The sequence below is a fragment of the Lutjanus erythropterus genome, chromosome 9 (genome assembly GCF_056507025.1).
Source record: "Lutjanus erythropterus isolate fLutEry1 chromosome 9, fLutEry1.hap2, whole genome shotgun sequence".
NCBI lineage: Eukaryota > Metazoa > Chordata > Actinopteri > Lutjaniformes > Lutjanidae > Lutjanus > Lutjanus erythropterus.
In genome coordinates this window covers 20,440,318-20,458,943 of record NC_139325.1, presented here as the reverse complement: position 1 = coordinate 20,458,943, position 18,626 = coordinate 20,440,318, and the positions used below count along the sequence as shown (strand labels likewise).

The window sequence follows — 18,626 nt, the reverse complement described above, 5'->3', positions numbered from 1 at the left end:
CTGCACAGCAGGTCTGCTTGTGTAACTGAGATATGAGTGGTGGTGTCATATTTCAACAAGCTCAGCAGCCAATGAAGCACATAGTTCCTGGTTCCTGCAGGAGTACACCTGTGTTAATGTGCAGCCTCACTCCATGATAACAAGGATCTTGAAGCGGGAGCAACAACATACCAGCAGTGCATAGAGTCAACTCTGAACAACAGCTCATTGAAATGTAAGTTCACCTTTCAGCCAATACTTTAAATTAGTGTAAGGTTCCTTGCATAATACTGTACTGTTTTCTATTGTACATGATTAATTTTATGGACTGACCGTTAATGAGTAGCTAAAGTTAATAAGAAACAAGTAAAGGGGTAATATTTTTTTTATTTTTTGATTTATTGGTGTGGTGTGATTTAATTTTACATACAATGATGCCTTCTGATCACGTCCCAATGCACAGCGAAGACAGCTAAAGACTTCTCAAGAAACTAATTACTGACCATAATTCCCTGTAACAGGGCACAGATTAGTGGGCTCTCTTTTGTTGTTCTGCGAGCTGGGACATAACCACACCCCATTCATCACTCAAAACTAGACAAATAGAACTTCTCAAGGTACACAGCAGCAGAACTGTTGAGACTTGAGTGTTGCAGGTGAAAGAGGAACAGCCAAATGCAAGTAGCAGTAAAGGTAAAAAAAAAAAAAAAAAAAAGGACTAGAGCTCCAATTATTAGTCAGCTATCAAATTCATTGCCAATTATCTGGTTTACTGATTGTTTTGAGTATTTTTTAAGAAACAAAAAAAAAATCAAAAAAGTCAAATTCTGTGATTTCAGCTTCTCAAATGTGAATATCTTTTGGTTTCTTATAGAGCCCAACAGTTACTGGATTTTGGGGCCTGATATTGGCCAATATACAGAATATAGACATATAAACAAGGTGGGTGTGGTGGTCAGTTTTTTGTATTTGAGTACAAGTTTATGAGCACAGCATAAGACCAATACTGGTACTGGTACAGCCCTAATCTTTTTGGGCTGTGAGCAAAACAAGACATTTGAGGAAATCGCCTCCAGCCTTGGGAAACAGTACTTAACATTTTTTCTCATTTTTCAGACATTTTATGGACCACACTACTAATTGATTAATTGAGAAAATAAGTGGATTTATCAATAATGAAAATAATCATTAGTCACAGCTCAAACATGGACATAGCCGAGTAAAGAAAGGACTAATTGAAAAACCAGTCAGGTTATACTGTGATGTTGGCACACATGACCTTTGAGTCTCAGTCCAGTTTAATTGCAGCCCAGTACCTACAAACAAAGAGCCACTTACCATGTCCCAAGAAGCACAAAAGGAACAGCAGAACAAACTGCATTACTATGCTGAAACAAGAAGATTTACATGAATGGAGCAAATATTCTGAGTCTCTTTCCCCTACAACTAATAGATTTTAGGAGTTTTGCATGCCAGGGAAAACAGAAAACAGAGAAACTTATTGATGAGCTAGCAACAGACATATAAAGACGTCCTTTAGCACACCTGTGCTTGATGAGCTTGTCAGTCACTAGACGTGGACGTCATCATTTGTCGACGCCTGCCAAGTGTTCTTCATAATTAATTAGTTATCGTAACTTCCAGTGGAAAAATGTATTATTCAAATATTCATGTGCCTTTTTATGCAACTTCTGGTCCATTAAATTATTCGCATTTACGGGAAAATGTGTGGCAATTTGCTATATAGGCTATCGCTGCTTTACATTAGTGTGTTTTCTTGCTTTGAGGTTCAGCATCTGCACTTTAAAGTTTTCAGGAAACAGCAGAGGCAGCACTTCTGAACAGACACACGTAGGGTATTTTCCGCGGTAGACACAAAGGGCATGTCAACGTAAAATGAGGAGGCTGTGAATCCCCTTGTAGGTGAGAGTAAAATTGCCCCGAAATTGTCCAACTTTGCATGTCAGGGTTTCAACAGTAAAAGCTGTCTTTTCCTGTTAACGCTGCGTCTCATCGACCGACCCGGCGCGGCACGTTACAGCTGCGGTGAGTTTCAGGACAGAGACGGAAGAAACACACAAGGATATGACTTGAAAACCCTAATTTTCCACAAACGGAGTTCAACTTTTGATATAGAGCTGTCTTTTTTCCCCCCCGTGTTGGTATGTTGTTTGTTTTTAAAGTACTTGTTTGTAACGTAATCATACACAAAATTTACTAATGGACATTTTCGTAAAAGCTAATGAGCATCAGAATACAACTGTCTCGTGCTTTTTAATCAATTTATCTCATCCATTGTCATCAGCTTTGCTTGGCTTCCTCACCGAGTTCACGCAAGTTCACGTGAGTTTTATTTTCTGTATCATTCTGGCGCTGTAAGACACGGAGAGACATTTCAAGTCAGGCCACTTTATTTATATAATACATTTAAAAACAACAGGTGTTGAGCCAAAATGCTTTACAGTCGAGGCAGAGAGGCAAGTATCTGCCTCAAAGGTGATAGAAGGAGAAGATACAATAATTCAATGTCAGCAGTAACACAAAGAAAGCAACAGTTAAATGATGCAGTAGTAAAGAGAAGACAAGACTAAAAATAGAAGTCAAGAATAAAAAAGGAAACTAAGACAATAACATGATTAAAAACAGAACAAAAGTAATGAAATCAGAAGTTAGATGAAATAGAATTGACGTAAAGCCAGCAGAGTTAAAATGCAGTAAGAGATATTAATAGTACTAACATTTCTGCTCTAAACAACACATAGTGAGTCAATGTGACAATAACTTGATTTCATCCCTTAAAAAGTCGAGACTTTTTCCTTAAGGAAACAAGTTACTGAAGTTTAGGTAAAAAAAATAAATTGATTAAAAAAAAAACTGACTTGTCCCACTGCAGCACCCATGATCTAACTTCCTGTGTGTCTGTGTACATGTGTCATTCATAATGTGCTTGCAAGTATGGGTAATATGGCTTATAAACAATATTTTAATGTTTTTTGGCAGTTCCTCAATATATACATTTTCTCTAAAATAAAATACCATAAATGTGTCAGATGGTGTAAACATATGATGACAGATACATTGTTATAGATTAGTCTTCATTGACAAAATCAGATATCACAATAATTATGACTAGGGCACAAAATTGTCACCAGCCACCAGCTGTTAATTTACAAGTGGTTGGTGGATTTGGTTCATTCACCATCCAAAAAACAATAGTAATCTACTGAGTGGCTGTTTTAAAATTTGGACGTTCACTAGCCAATTGGCTGGTAGACAGAAAAGTTTTGCACTCTGTTTTTGACCTAATACTTAAATATTAATATTGTGACAATGCTGTGGAGATTTGTTCTTTCCTAAAATATTATCACACAAGAGATTTGTGATAAATAATCACCAGTAATAAGGGCACATAATGAACAGCTAGAACAGTCTGGTAAGTTCAGAAATTGACATCACTTTACTGTAATCGTAAACATAATAAAACAATATCAAAAATCTAAGACGATATGTAGTCTCATATCACGATACTGATATAATATCGATATGTTGCCCAACCCTATTTGCAAGTGCCTGTTTTTTTCTGGTTTCACGGCTGATCACACTTCTTGCAAGGAAGTTTCAAGAATTGATGCAGGGACACTAAATCTCTGTTGAGCCCTTTCCATCTCATATTTGCAGAGTATTTTTAAGCATATTGTGTTGCTTGTCTCTTGGAGGATCGATGAGGCTGCATTTCAGATAGACTGGACTGTGAAACCCCTCAATGTGACTGACTGGAATATGTCTTGTGATAGTGCTGTTAACAAAACAAAGAACAACCAAGGCTTTGTCTCCATCTGATAAAAAGTCAAATCTGAGGTGTACGTGCCAAGAGTCCTGTCCTGTGTTCATGTCCTGAATCTGTTTGTGTCTGCTTTGATCATGGTGGAGGTTGAATATGCCAACATTTATGGTGCAACTGCAGGATCATATCTGGCCATTCTTGTGTGTCTCCTCACTAGTTTTATAGTTTTACACACAGGCAGAAAGAAAGGGAGGGGGACAGGCAAATGCAGGATATGCGTGTTGAGCATGGCTGTCATATTCCAACGCACTCTCTCATATCCTCTTAGTTGTTTCGCTGTTGACCTCATTGGCCTGATGTTTAGCATCCTCAAACCACTTGTACTGGACGTAGCTGCTTAGTCAGACTCATTGTGTCTCAATGGTGGATTGTTCACTGGTTCCCATGGCACTCACTGAGGTATTGTGGTCTTATTTTTATTTTACCATTAGTTTCCTTGTTTGTTTGTGGTCCAGTGGTGTAGCAGAGTATGTTATGTTAAAGGAAAAAAGGAATTTGCATCAAGCCCACTTAGATAAACAGCTCTAGTAGACATGGCAGAGTTGAGTAAACATTTCAATAAGAATATTTTCTCTCTTCACTGAACCAGAGTGAGCTACCACTTTTATAAAATTGAATGGCAATGAATAACAAATGATCTGGGTGCTCCGCTTTCCCTTGTTGTTGAGCTCTTTCTTTTTTAGAGCAAGTCTGTTGTAGCTTTGACACATCTTCACAGTAATCACAAAGTTTTTCTTTGCTATCTTCTCTCAATTTTTCTCACTTGTATTTGTTTCCCTCTGAACTCTCTCGGCTGGGCCACAGTAAACTCTAATATCTTTGCATGTTTGTGATTGTTATCGCTGGTGTCAAAGTTGTGTCACTGATGCACAGAGTGTGAGCAGGGAGCTGTTATCAGCGCAAGCAGATAAGAAAGAGATAGTCTGAGTCTCTGCATGTAGTTCTGTTTATATACATGTAGTAAACCCAGGCTGTTCGGGTGTGTGTTTTGTTGATATAGATTGTACTGGGTGGGTTGGAAGGAGCGGAGTGTTCATCATTCAAAATTAAACCTGGTAAACAAGATTTAGGTGTACTGTGGGCTGGCCTGGCCAGACAGGTATGAGATTCAGAGTTAATCCTGTCAGGGGGAAATGAAACAAAAACAAGACACTTTCACCCTCTAGCAACAGTACAGTGTATGCCTTTCTTGCAGCACTGCAGTCCAGTTTTATGATTTGTAGAAATCTACGTTTACCTCCTATGATCTTTGCATCTGTAGCCAGAAGGCAGCTGGCATGTCTGCTTCATAAGCAAGCTGCTGGTTATTATATGTTGCAAATTGGGTCTGGTATTAAAGAACAAATTCAATCGGCATTCAAATATACAAGAATATATTACCCAATTTGAAAAATAATACAGGCGTCAGGAGCCATTTTGATACAGAGGCAGTGGACTGGGTTGATAAATATTTCCAAATTGGATCAGCTTATTATTTCACCCAAAGCGACTCTGAAAAGCAAATTGGATACAGAAGGGGATTTTATTTGCAGCTTCTTAGGTTGTTTGCGTTTGGAGATTTACTGCAGCTATTCAAGAGGCCAGAACAGCCCACACTACACTCCCTCTGCAATCAGCCTCAGTTGTGTGATTAACATCTTTTTCCAATATAGTCAACCAAAATAGTTCTTAATGCTGTTCTGCTAATTTAGCATGAAGATAATCTTGTTGTGGACTGGGCTGTGCTCGTTCCTGCGCGGCCCTACAGGGTGGACATTTGTCTCACATGGAAGTTTTCTAGACATCAGCAACTACCATGGAAGCATTTATAGATGAGATTAGAGTTTTTGGCCTGTTTCCTTATGCCTGGGTCTTTCGTAAAGCTGTCAAACACCTTACTGAAAGATGATTACTAGTCTCCTGTCTCCATTCTTAATACTCGTGCCTCCGTTCTTTTTCACTGCCATTCACCAGATATGGTAATTTGAGTCTTCTCGCCGTACGGTGAGCATAACCCACTTCCTTAAATTGTGGCGATGAGTAGGATACAGTAAGTTGGTAAATGCTGTGTGGGGGTGTAACAGGGGGTGTTTAGAGGTTTGCTCCGAGCCTTGTTTAATAGTCTGCACCTTAAAGGAGAAGTCTGTAGTATATTTACTCTAATTTATCATAATATAACCATGATATGACCATCAGAGATGAAGGAAACATGCTAAATTGAAATACTTACTTCTCTGACAGCAACACTACAGCTGCAGTGTCCTCATTTGAAATTTCTATTCCATTTTTCAATTTCTCTTCTATTCCATTTATATTTTACAGATTTTTATGATTAATCTTTTAGAACTTTGTACAGATTTTGTCCTTTAAATAGTTTTTCAACCTATTTAATACACCATCTATGACTCTAACTCTATTTTGAATGTAGTACTAATTTTTGGATGCACAATTGTTACATATTGCTTCTGTGACAATGCAGGTCACCTCAGTTCTTTCCACATATTCATTAACTATGGAGGAAACAAGGATACAATGGGCATGGCTAACAATGAAGAGGTGCCTACAATACAGCATTTGGCACAAAGGTCAACAAGAGTATTCCCTCTGTGTGTACAGTATCAAACATTGCATGAGTGACTATTGATTCCCGATCTCAAGCAGCCGGCTAAATCTGACCAGTGAGGCTTTATCTGGGACCTAGACTGGAAGAGAGGTCATTCCCATGTTTTCCCACTTAAAAATATCACCATTCACATTGTGTTGGCTACAGCTGGGGCTTTGTTTGGCGGGCCAAGAACATCTGTGTTTCACATCTATGTTGTGGTGGTGGTGGTGACAGGAACGGAGGTAGGGTTTTTTTGGGCCCTGTGCCATGAGGAAGTTGTGAGATTTTTCATTAAGAACAACAGCACACACACACATAAGAAAAGAAATCCAAGCCAATGCAAGTGTATCCCTTCATTTCTGTGATAAGATAAAGTTGATGCTCATAGATTTTCCTTCCCGATTAGCATGACAAGAGTATTGCTTAGCAGGTTACGATAAACAAACAAAAAATATTTATTTGATTCTTTTTGTTTTGCCAGTGGATGTTACTGGACACTTTTTTTTGTTGCTGAACACCTGGTAAATCACCCGGGCATTGCACAGGGATGGGAAAATGTTGAATAGACACTTGTTGCCAGCCGACTGTGACAGAAATCTCAGAGCAGTTTTTCTGCTGAGCACTATGGGAAACAAGGTTGTCTCTCACTAACCCTTTTGCCGCCACCCACCTCAGATTACAATCTCGATCTGCGTGCATACTTTTAAAACCAGTAAAAACAGAACAAGTACTTGTTGGGTCGGAATTCAGAGTTTTCCACTGACTACTAGCAGTATGTGATCCTGAAACTCAAAGTGCCAGACGAGCCCCAATAATAGACAGCATCGCAGCTTTCCATCATGCGCTATCTCTAAACCAAAACACCAAGATTTCACACACATCAATGGCTGAATATTAATAGCAGATATTTTTAACTTTCCTTTTCCCCCGCAGCATTTGAAGATGATGCGATTGCTGTTCCTGTGTCTGCTGCTGCTGCCAGCTGCTACTGGTATGTTCTCATCTCTGTGACGCTTTCAGGTGATAAACATCTAATCAGGGTCTCTGCATCCCAGTGCCAGCATGTTTTCCTCACCTACCTAATGTATGTGCACTGTCTGTGCAAATTAATGTATGCACTTATGCTTTTGAATTATACAGCCACCTAAAAGAGAAGGTGCAGCAAAGTGTTCGCATATATAAGAATAACATTAAAGAGAAACACGGTTAAATTAGCAACACTATATAGATACCAGACACCAGAAAAGAACAGCAGATAGGCCTGTGATACAAGTGCACCATTAAACTTACTGTAGCCTTAATACTTTTTGTGCTGTACAGTCCATCTTCTAAATGAAACAGTTCTCTGGAGCAGAAGTGTGATCACTATTAACCTTTAAAAACAGTGTCATGAGCAGGGTTGACTAAGTAAGTCAGTTACTGAATACAAATTACATGGCAATTATTGTAATTAGTAAAACAATCCATTGTACTAAAAAAATGTAGTCTAATCTGGATACTTTTGGATTACTTCAAAATCATCAAACACAATCATTGAAACTATTGCACCTTATAGTACAAAAAAGCCAAAACTTTGAGTCCCACAAATCTTCCCTTTTCTTTTCTTCAGATGGAATCTGGGCTGATTATAGTTTTTAGTAATCCAACCCTGATCATTAGTATTGTGAATGTGCTCTAATTTTTTTTTTTCTTTCCAGCTGTTTCAGAAGAGAGTGAAGGATCAGCTGATGGAGGTAAAGAGGAAAAACAGCAGCACAAAATATAAAGTATAAAATATAAACGTAAAGCCTGTGAAAATCAGCTGGGAACAGTTGTCATGGTGCTATATAAGGTTAACAACAAGTGTACTGTAACATCTCTAACTGGTTCTTGCTTGAAGTCAACACAGGGACACAACCAAATGCATTTTATTTAAAGGCGCTACAAGAAACTTTCATATTGTGTTGATTTTGGAGGCACCTCTGGAAAAAAGCAGTAATGTTTTCATTTCCATAACCACATAACGTCAAAAATTACCTGATGAAAAAACACTGACTAATAACTGGAAAACAGTCATTTCACTAGAACTCCTGTGTCATGAAACCTAGTTTACACCTCCAGCAAGTAGGCCAGTCTTTAGTAACGACATAGCAACAGACATAATTTCTAGTCCCTGTTGCGTCAGCCAATCAACTTCGGCTAACGTTAATGCTTTCTAGAGATTTTGGGATTTCCCCAAACTAAATGAATTCCACACACATAAGCACAAAACTGCTTTGTAAGCTCATTTTTGCTGTAACTAAGATGAGAAAAAAAAAATCCATGGAGAGATATAATCTACTACGCCCGCTAACTTCACAAGTATTTTTGAGCTAGTGGTGCTGGCACGGCTGAAGCAGGATGCTGGAGCATCTGAGCAGATTTTCTGTGTGATCCAAACATTTTCAGTAACTCCATAGTTGTTGTTAAGACAGATGCAATCATTTCTAAAATTCCCAGAATATTTTTATCTAATGAAATATCCTGCTTCAGTCGGTATATGTTGGTGTTAGCCTTTCAAACACAACGTACTCACTGCATCACAAAACTTTTTTCTCTCTGGCTTGTCACACACAAGAGAGGCACGTGCCTAACAGGTTGGTGACAGCAGCAGCAACATAAATCTTATTAATTAAAGAAAGTTGGTTTAATTATTCTATAAATGTTACTTTAACAGAGACAAAAAATAGCTTAACTGGAGGTCATAGTCCAAATAACACATTGTGGTTTATGATTTATTCACATTCAAAACTTTTCAAACTCTGGGTGGAGTAATATTTTTAGTGATGAGTACTGTGTACTGTCAAGCTTTGTCAAGTTCAGATCAGATTGTTTGGTTGTTGTTCAATTACATTATTAAATTGAGACTGTTTTGTAATCGGTCAAAAACTACTTGTTGTATGTTTCAATTAAATATTAAAATCATCAGAGATCACAACCATTAGCAACATTTTTTTCCCTAATTTGTTTTGAAAACAATCACCACAATAATTTCATTCTCCTGTCCTTTGCTTGTTCCTACATGTTTCTTGTCTTGTACTGTTGTCAGTTCTGATATTTCGTCCTTGTTTTGACTTCACGTGAGGTTAGTGGGTCCTTTAGGTCATGCATGAAATAATTAACAGATGTCATTGATTAAGCCAGATGTGTTTGTTGACACAAACCAGTGAAATCTGTGTCAAATATAACAACTTTAAAATATAGATGGAAGGAAAAAAATATATACCTTTCCTAGATGCTGTCTTCATTTCTACTCACTTTATACAAGAGCACAAGAGAGCTGCATGCATTTGTGAGATGTCATGAACTTGTAGCTCTCCCATTTCTCACTTCTCATTTCTAATTTAGAGTTTTGATATTTATCCACAGTTGTGGTCACATGTTTATTGGTGTCGGTTCTTGTTTGCAGTTTTGTTATTGCCTGCAGTGAAGATGGTTTGGGTTTTCTGTGTACAATATTGATTCTTGTTTATCGTTTTCATCTTTTTTGCTCTCACACTGTCGGTCATAAACTGTCTTTATGAAACCTCCAATCAATAGTGTTGCTAAAGGATTAAAGGTGTTGCCTATATCCTGTCTATTGTACTGTGGAGGAACTCCAACACTTTTATTATTTGAAAATGCTCACAGTCTGTTCTGTCTTACAAACATCTGATTTCTTCTTATTTCACAGGTGTGGATGATGAGGATTTACTAGTTGAGGAAGCACGTAAGTTTATTAGATCAGTTCTTAATTGGATTGGATTGAAGGGCAGTGGGATTTTCTAGTTTCTTCATGCGTCACACTCACAAACACTGTAATGGCAGCTGTCCAGAAGAGAGTATGTGAAGGTTATGGCCTCTGTAATTATTGTCAGTAATGCAGGATTGTGTGTAGGGATTCTCTAGGCCAGTGAGATGTGTGAAGGGCTGCGGCCCCTGCTGGCTTTCCCCCCTCCCGACCATTAAGACTTGAATGGAATCAATTAGCTCCCTGGAGGGGCCCTTTGGATTCTGCCAAAAGGCCAATGAACACGTCGACATCTCCACCATCCTGCCGGTCAGCTAATCAACATTGGCATTCTCATTCTCTCTCCACGCCTCTCTCCGTCACTCCTCATCTTCGCCTTGATGGACATTTGATAGAATTACAGATCTGTTTAGAGCAGGGCCGCAGTCAGTCGACTGTTGGAGGAGCAGCCTTTCTGCAAAGAGCTGCAATTTCCTCTGAAGCCTCAAACGTAACCATCTCTGTAGACACAAACTCATAGCAGGGTGCAAAATTAACTTTTTAGTCGCTGGTCAAACAGTTGTTCAAAGTTTACCTACCAAACCATAGATAACAATTGTTTGTTTGGCCTGTGAGTGAAGTACATTTACCAACCATTTGGCTGTGGGCAGAAGCTAATTTTGGTCCCTATCATAGTATACACATATACTTAATTCCATATGTCTTTTTCCACAAGTGCATTTAAATAGCTGAAGCAACTCACAAGTCAAAATCATTACCTTTGGGAAATATTACTTTACTAGTTCACTGGATTCCTTTAGAGGAGATAAGGCCAGCCCATTCAAAGTCTTACTCATAAAACAAGCATATTTTAAGTTTTTAATGTTCTCAAAGCTCCAAAAAATGTTTTTCCAGAATGCTGAAATGTGTGATTTTATCAAACACAGCACTTTATTGAAAATAGATTTCATTGGTTTAAATTTAGTTGCATTTGTAAGTGAGGAAAACCTATAGCATCAGTAAAACAACATTCAGTATGTCCAGGCAGCATTAAAGAGACAGTTTACTTCCAAATATAATCAATAAAACAAAAGTAGTTCTGGGAGATCCTGCCGTCGAAAGAAAATAGTTCCTACATGAAACTGGTCACAACAAGGTCTGTGGATTATCTTGAGGAACTGGGTCACAGTTTCTGGAAAGAAACATTGCTGTTAAGTTTTTCAAATTGATTTTTTTTTTGGTGCTTTGAGCACCACAAGCTGAGTGCCATCTAGTCCCATTATATTCAAGAGAAGGCAGACAGCTGATATGTCAAAAACTTAATTCATACCAAAACAATCTAGTTGGATAAATGCCACTACAAGCCAGACTGTCAGAATTGGCCTAATTTGTTTAAATTATTATTATATTTTGTAAAATTAAATTTTATAGTGTTTGACAACTTTTTCGCATGACTTTTAAAGGTTAATGTAGTCCAATGTCACCCCAAGATAGTTGAACTAATTTTTAATCTTAAGCCCCTCCCCTCTCATATATGCTTTTCATGTCTGGTACTGACATGAAATACGAAGGTACAGCCACAGCCTGGTTAGCTTAGTTTAGCAACTTGTTTATTTAATCGCTACAAAAACAAAGTATTAAAAACACCAGTTGTGGTTTAACAGGGTTTTTGTGACAGACTGTTCTTAGCCGACAAACTGTTGTTTTTGTACAGAATACAACAAGGTTGTTAGTTAATGAGCTGATGTGCTGGTAGGATTTGCTGTCTTTGGTCAGAGTGAGGCTAGCTGTCACCCTCCATTTAAAATTTTTATGCAAAGCTAAGCGTAGCTGCTGGCTTCATATTTACCATATAGACATGAGAGTACTATCAGTCTCCATCAATCTTCCCATGTTACTCTGTGTGAGACAGCAGATTATCATATTTCTAAAATTGTGGAACTATTCCTTTAAAGGAAAATATGTAATAAATTTACCATACTAAATCATAAAATTGCCATTTGTAAGGAAACATGCTAAGTTGAAATACTAGCTTCTCAATAGCTTTACATTGTCAGACAGTTGACAGTTGTTAACAGCTGATCAACTTAAAGTGTAGGACTCGATGCTTGTTATTGTAAAAGTGTAATGTTACGCTTATGTTGTGCTTTTGTAAGGTTTAGTGTCCCTGCAGGCAACCTGCCTGATTCTTGAGTCTGGGGAGGAGTGGGCAGGTGAAACAAGTCACTTCATATTAAATAGAGACTCAACCTACTTTATTGACTGTCTATAGGGCTGTCACAGTATCAGAATTTCACTATATGATTATTATGGCCAAAAGAATTCGCAATAATAATATTATCACAACATCCAGAGAATTAGAATTAGAAAATTAAATAAATAATGATATCAGTCACATTCATCTTTAACTTAGTTTAGCAATGATAATGAACAGCAATGTCAGTTCAAAAATCTTGATCAGACTTTTGCTGCTATTGTTGTCTTTGGTTTACAGTAGTGGTATGAAGAAGTGTCATGTGTATATATATATATATATATATATATATATATATATATATATATATATATATATATATATATGTATGTTGTACATGAAGTAAATTTTGTTAACTGTTCTTTTGTTCTCTTTACCACTTATAGATATTCCAAATGTTCGTGCCCCTCCGCCCTCTGGCTCAGTTGTAGATAAAACTACAGGTGAAAATGAACCATCAGGTGAGAGAAGTATTTTGATTTTAATTAGCGATGTACAGTCAGTGTATTAAAATGTTAAAATACTAATAAAGAAGAATCTATGGATTCATAACATCAGACACTGGTATCAACTTACCACTGTTTAATACATGTACAGCCAACCTTTTACTGTTCTCTCTTGTAGATCAGCTCACCCTGATTGTCATCATTGTAGCAGTGACGGCGCTGACTCTTTCAGTTGCGGCAATAGTCAGTAAGTATTCAGTGTTTTAGTTGAGACATAATGTGGTGAACTGTGAAATGGTGCCTGTTTGATTCCCACAGTTGACAAATGCACCGCTATAAAGCCTTTCAGTGCTTGGCCGGAATCACTGTATTCCCTGTGTGCCTTGTAAAGCTGTTAATACCTAAGTAAATATGAACTTTTAACTTGTGCAGTCATGACCTTTTTCCCTTTTTTTTTTCTTTTCTTACAGCCATAATGTTAGTGAGGCGCCACATGCACGTTCGGCAGCAAGGGTAAGGCCAAATAACTTCACTTTCAGAGTTCAAAGTCTAGAGGTTTTCAAAGTGGGTGGCAGGTCTCCCCAGGGGGCTCCAAACAGTTTCAGGGGAGGCTTGAATGGAAGTAAAAAGAATATTATATTGGTTTCAATAGGAGATCACATAGAATAGCTTGAATGTGTGTGATTTAGTTAAAAAGATAGTTCAGAGATATAATCAGAAACTAATAAATAACTATATTGATTAAATTATTGGATGTGTAAGAGCTCGAATAACATAATCATGATCATGTAGACATCCAGGACTTAACAAATTTAGCATTTAAACTGCAGGGGGTGTATTTTCCAAGTTTTGTCTGAGAGGAGGCTCCCAGTCTCAGACTTTGACAACCCCAGGTTTAATCTATAAAATGTAATGTGACGCAAAATGCCTGAAACAATTAATTATCAAAATCGTTGGCAACTAATTTTCTTTCGATCAGTAAATTGTTGCCGCTCTAATTTGAAGCATACCATCTATTGTCCAAGTAACAATATTATTGTAGTTTATTAAAACTAAAAAACTAAAGCTGGTTGTGAAAAATAGTTAACTGCTTAAAAATAAAGTCTAGACCTTAGAAAAACTGAAACAATAATCTGTATTTTGTACAAAAGTAAAATGAAATAAAAATACACAGGAAATTTCTTTAGTTTTGTTCTTTGTCAATTTGGTCAGCGCATGCATGAGGAGACAGTGTATATGTTAATTAGGTGACTGTGAGCTTTCACAAATGTTGTTTGTCTTAAAATACCTGGTCTGAATGTCTTAAGTCTTGCCGCTGACAAATACCCCCCCATTATAATAACAAAAAATAAAACAGATACAGAAACTAATAATAAGTAAACTAAATTTTACATGTTTGATGAAAAAACTAAATCTAAGTAAACCCACTGTGGAAACAAAACTGAATTAAAAGCAAAAATTTAAAATAAATAAAATAAAAAAAAAGAAGAAAACTAATTCAAAAAGGCAAAATAATAACCTCTTCCTTATGATAACTCTTCTAAGCACTTCATTTCAAACTCAACAAGAGGAACACATTTTTTTTCCTCCTACGTGCTCTGCAGGCCTACATACTGTTACACACATGTTCCACTTTACGCTAAGTCAGCCTGCAGGTGACAGAACCAGTCTGGTGGGTAACAGCCTTTTCTACTTTCTTGCCAATGTCCCTTACTTCATCATACTCAACGGCATCCAAACCAGAGAAAAACACTCGGGTGGCAAAACGAAACCAGGATCCACCCATCTGAGCCCGTCGGGACATGTACAGCAATTAGTATCCCGGCCTGAGGCCACTGCAGAACACTCCCCACCTCTTACCCTCTCCATCTCAGCCATCAAACAATAGCCTTGAGACAGTGCTGCTGAGTCTGTACGACTGAACAGGACAGGACCCAACCTGTTCCAGATCTTACCTCATGAACTGAGTCAACTACTGAGAAATAAAACAATACTGTAAACACGATCCTGGCGTCATGACAACAATCTGCCAACAGCAATCAGACAGCAGAAACAGCCTAAACCAGTTATACAAAGTCAAGACAGCCTCTCTTCACGTTTTGCCTCCCTTCCACACTTTGCTCATTTAACTGCAGTTACCTTTATGGACGGCTTTCTGCAGAGTAATCAGATTTTTTTTGTTGTTGTTGTTCTGGGGTGCAGCAATATACGACCTGCAGGTTGGGTCAGAGGTGTTAGGGGGCGAGGAGTTCAAATTGGTCTCCAGAGATCTCCAAGCAGCAGTCATTGTGGCACAGACACCCAAGACTGTCTGCAAGGGTTAAATTCCTCCACAGGATTACTGGCTGCCTCCTGGGGCTGCAGTCAGCTCTGGCAGTGTTTGGTGCTGACTGATCGCTCTGCTGAAAAGAGGCTTAATCACACAGCAACCTCTGGCTTGTTGGATCAACAGTGCCTTGCCAGGTTTATAAGTCCCACCTGGGGATGAGCTGTGTTTTGAGGTGATGCAGTCACCGTGCACCTGTCAGAGCCCTGCAGCATGAGGCAGACATGCTGCTTCCTGAATTCTGACACGCAGGGTTGTTTTCTTCTTCTGTCTTTCTGCTAACAAACTGAAGAAGAACCTAAAAATATCTTCAAGATGACATACTTTTGCCCTGTCTCACCCCCCGCCCCTTTTTCCCCTGTCCCCCCTCTCTTTTCAGGATCTACTCCGTGCCTACAGAGCAGGACCAGAAAGGTGTCTAGTTCCTGGTGGAGTAGCAGTCCTGTACCACGCAGACAAGACAGTAGGAATGCCCTGGCTAGGTCATCTCCTGCTCTTTGACTCAGGACAGTTACCTTTCTTTGCACAACAGCTTGCTTCTCACCATTCAGTTCACTGCTCCCTCTTACACAAACTCTTGTCAGTACTAGGGGTGTCATGATTAATCAAACCCACAATTCGATTTTTTTTTAGTCATTTTAAGGTCATAATTCTTTTTTTTTTTTTTAATTCAGCACTTACGGCAATGCCACCGTTAGACTAGCATGTTCTCACTTGCAAAAAGTCATCAGTCCCACTTTAGGGATGGTGGCCTTGTGATTGGAGGTCTTCACAGGTCCAAAAATGAATGTCTGAACCTGAGACCGGAACCAGAAAGGTCAATTATTTGAAAACATACAGAACTGAGAAATGTTGGACCTGAACCAGGCAGGGAGACACAGACCCGATCAGGACAGATTCCTCAGCTGATTGCTATTTACAAGATAGCATTTCACCTGACCAGAGACTGTAGGTAGAAATTAGCTAGTAAGCTAAATCTGAACATATCCAGTACAAAGCAGCTTTTCTCTTTTTTTGAGACTGATGTATTTTGTTCATGGTCCCTGATAGAAATGGACTTAATAAACCGAGTGTTACATTTCATCAGGATCAGTGCTGCCTGATCATGGCTGCGTCCTCTAGGGTCCATTCAGGTATAGCACATTATGTTAAACAGACCTGGGACCTGTGGTAATTGAACAGGACCCCACCCAGCCCAGACTGACTGTAAAACGTGGACCTGATCCCATACGGGTTTCAGGGCTTAGGGTTCAGGTGGACTTTTCAATAAGCCTAATATGTGACATAAAGTAGAGTTTTTGGTGTGGGAAGTGTAGGAACTGATGTGAGCATTTTTCTGATTTTAAGGACGAGTGATGCCATGCTATAAGGGGTAGTTAAACATTCTGCAAGAGTTTTTAACTGGTTATAAAATGGTCTCAACATAACACTGATGCCTCTGACCCACAAAACCAAGTGAGTTCTTAATGCCTGCCACCAGGTCGGCATGCAAAACAACACCGTGAGAATCACTGATCCTGCCTTTGATTTCAATCGATTTCGATTTACAATTGAAATTGTGACACCCCTAATCAATACATATGCAATATGTGTTTGCTTGTTGTTGTTTTTTTTTGTTTGTTTGTTTTTACTGTCATATACTTTTGTCTTTGTCCCTGCTGTTTCTACTCCATATACACACGATTTTTACCCGGGACACTTGGAACACATTCAAACCTTCTAATTGGATTCTATTTGAGGAATCCAAATCAAAGCCAGTGAATATGGCTTAAAGCTTCTTTTGTTAAAAGGGATAATTTAGCACAGCCACAACCCCCCCACCCTTTTTTTTTTACTACCTGAAACAAGAAATTATTCCCACCAGCTATGCGGTGAAATCTGTATTTGCATTTGATTCTGTGCGTGTCGAACAGACCTGCCTATGTGAAATGGTTGATGAGTGAGACAAACCATGCTAATCCACACTAAGCCAGCCCAGTGCTCACTTCATTCTCCTATTCACTCGTCTGACATCTTCTGTTCCCGGCCCATTAGGAGTGACGGGAGGCAGTGCAATAGGAAGATAAAAACCTGTTCCCCTCTTCTCAACCTCAGTTTAAAAAAAAAAAAGAAATAAGTGGAAATAGCCAGTGTGAACATCTTCTTGCAAGGCAGCGAATTAATCGACCGCCATGAGTGATGATGTTTTCTTTTCCCCCTCTCTTTTTCGTTTTGAAAGGCTTTCACTTCAGTCTTGCAGATTGTAAATAGCTCTCTGAATGCTGTAGAGAGTTAGATTAATGCCTCACACGCTGGCAGAGAGACGCTGGGTGTTGGAGGGAGGGATAAAATCTCACGAATCAAATAAAGTGTTGGGGATGATTGGGAAAATACCAACAATGCCTTTGTTTCATTCATACGGCGCATGATGGCTTCTCTGTTTTCATTTAAATGGAAATCAATCATGCCCTGTGAAAGAAAGCGTTCTATCAGAGAACCCACGGCACTGGTTATTTGTTTTAATACGGAGAAGGGACTTTCTGTAGCAAAGGTTGAAGAGGAAGGAGACGTGCTCCTGGTTGACATGACAGTATTTGTGGTGTCATGAGTAGCAACACTGGGATGGGCTACACGGGGTTAAACACTGGATTTGTCAAAGCATGGTCTCACTTTGCTCTTCCACTAAATCTTGCAGCTAATCTTGCCACTGGGGGCAGGACTTGGCTCCAGTCCAGCCAGACTTTAGAGCAAAAACAAATCAGCCTGTACAGTGACTACAGGTCTGTGCTGCAAATGATGCATCCCTAGTTTATTTAAGAAACTGGCAGATGTGATTATTGTCTGCGCATTTGTTTTACACTTTGTGTTTGAGCAGTCTGTGTGTAAAGTGTGTATTACTTCTCAAAAGTGCAGCGTTGCCCAGTCAGCCTTCAATATGTGTCAGCATTTCAAAGGGAGGACAATTGGACAAAAATTGCAGTACAAAACATTTCAGTTTTTTATGTCTTTGTAGTCAACATATTCATATTTACTCACTATTTCTGACAAACAAAACACAATGCTGTAACATTAGCAGCAGAGTATTCTCTTTGAATGCTTTTGCCAAAATGTAGAAAGCAAAAATCCAAAGAGAAATACAGTATTTGGTCCAGCCTGCTCTACTCTATTATTCCTTCCTGTAAAGCCTCTCTCCTCTGACACTACTGATGTAAATGTACCAAATGTAGCTGTTGAGCTTTGTTTCTTCCTTAATGTGATGTATGTGTGAAAAGGTTGTGCTTTTTTCTTTGTTAAACTGGCTGGTTGTTTGTCTGTTCAGGCTTAAGTACCGTGGCCTCCAGAGCTCAATGCACTGCTACTTTAAAAAAACTTCTGAAAAGAGACGAGTACAAGCAAATAAAGAAAACACCTTCATCAATTTGACAACATGTGCAGCATTTTCAAAACAAGGCTTAAAGTGAGAAAACTCAAACAATTACAGTTGTTT

At 38.7% G+C, this 18,626-nt stretch overlaps 2 protein-coding genes across 6 annotated transcripts in view; one reads left to right on the top strand and one right to left on the bottom strand.

The window, feature by feature from the left end:
• The window catches only part of LOC146321347 (IgGFc-binding protein-like), a 30,400-nt gene extending 28,943 nt beyond the window's left edge, over positions 1 to 1,457 (bottom strand). The window contains exon 1 of the mRNA XM_084726461.1: positions 1,318 to 1,457. Coding sequence (XP_084582587.1) covers positions 1,318 to 1,360 — 43 coding nt within the window. The 5' untranslated portion in view covers positions 1,361 to 1,457. The remainder of the gene's footprint in view (positions 1 to 1,317) is intronic.
• Positions 118 to 18,030, top strand: LOC146321346 (uncharacterized). 5 transcript variants are annotated; one of them, XM_084726458.1, is made up of 9 exons: positions 2,046 to 2,141; positions 2,285 to 2,322; positions 7,341 to 7,398; positions 8,105 to 8,140; positions 10,099 to 10,134; positions 12,775 to 12,849; positions 13,013 to 13,081; positions 13,305 to 13,347; positions 15,540 to 18,030. In XM_084726458.1, the coding sequence occupies exons 3-9, from the start codon at positions 7,350 to 7,352 to the stop codon at positions 15,580 to 15,582; spliced, it is 351 nt and encodes a 116-aa protein (XP_084582584.1). In that variant the 5' UTR covers positions 2,046 to 2,141; positions 2,285 to 2,322; positions 7,341 to 7,349; the 3' UTR covers positions 15,583 to 18,030. The 5 variants fall into 5 exon arrangements, with proteins under 5 accessions (XP_084582583.1, XP_084582585.1, XP_084582586.1 ...); XM_084726457.1 differs by lacking the exons at positions 2,046 to 2,141; positions 2,285 to 2,322 and adding an exon at positions 118 to 214; XM_084726459.1 differs by lacking the exons at positions 2,046 to 2,141; positions 2,285 to 2,322 and adding an exon at positions 1,770 to 1,902.
• Positions 18,031 to 18,626: the final 596 nt, after the last annotated feature.

Excerpts from the sequence above, each read along its gene's own strand:
- LOC146321346 (XM_084726456.1), top strand. The coding sequence starts at position 4,184 with ATGGTGGATTGTTCACTGGTTCCCATGGCACTCACTGAG. Across the intron at positions 10,135-12,774 it reads TTTACTAGTTGAGGAAGCAC|ATATTCCAAATGTTCGTGCC; the intron begins GTAAGTTTATTA and ends TACCACTTATAG. Across the intron at positions 12,850-13,012 it reads AGGTGAAAATGAACCATCAG|ATCAGCTCACCCTGATTGTC; the intron begins GTGAGAGAAGTA and ends TCTCTCTTGTAG.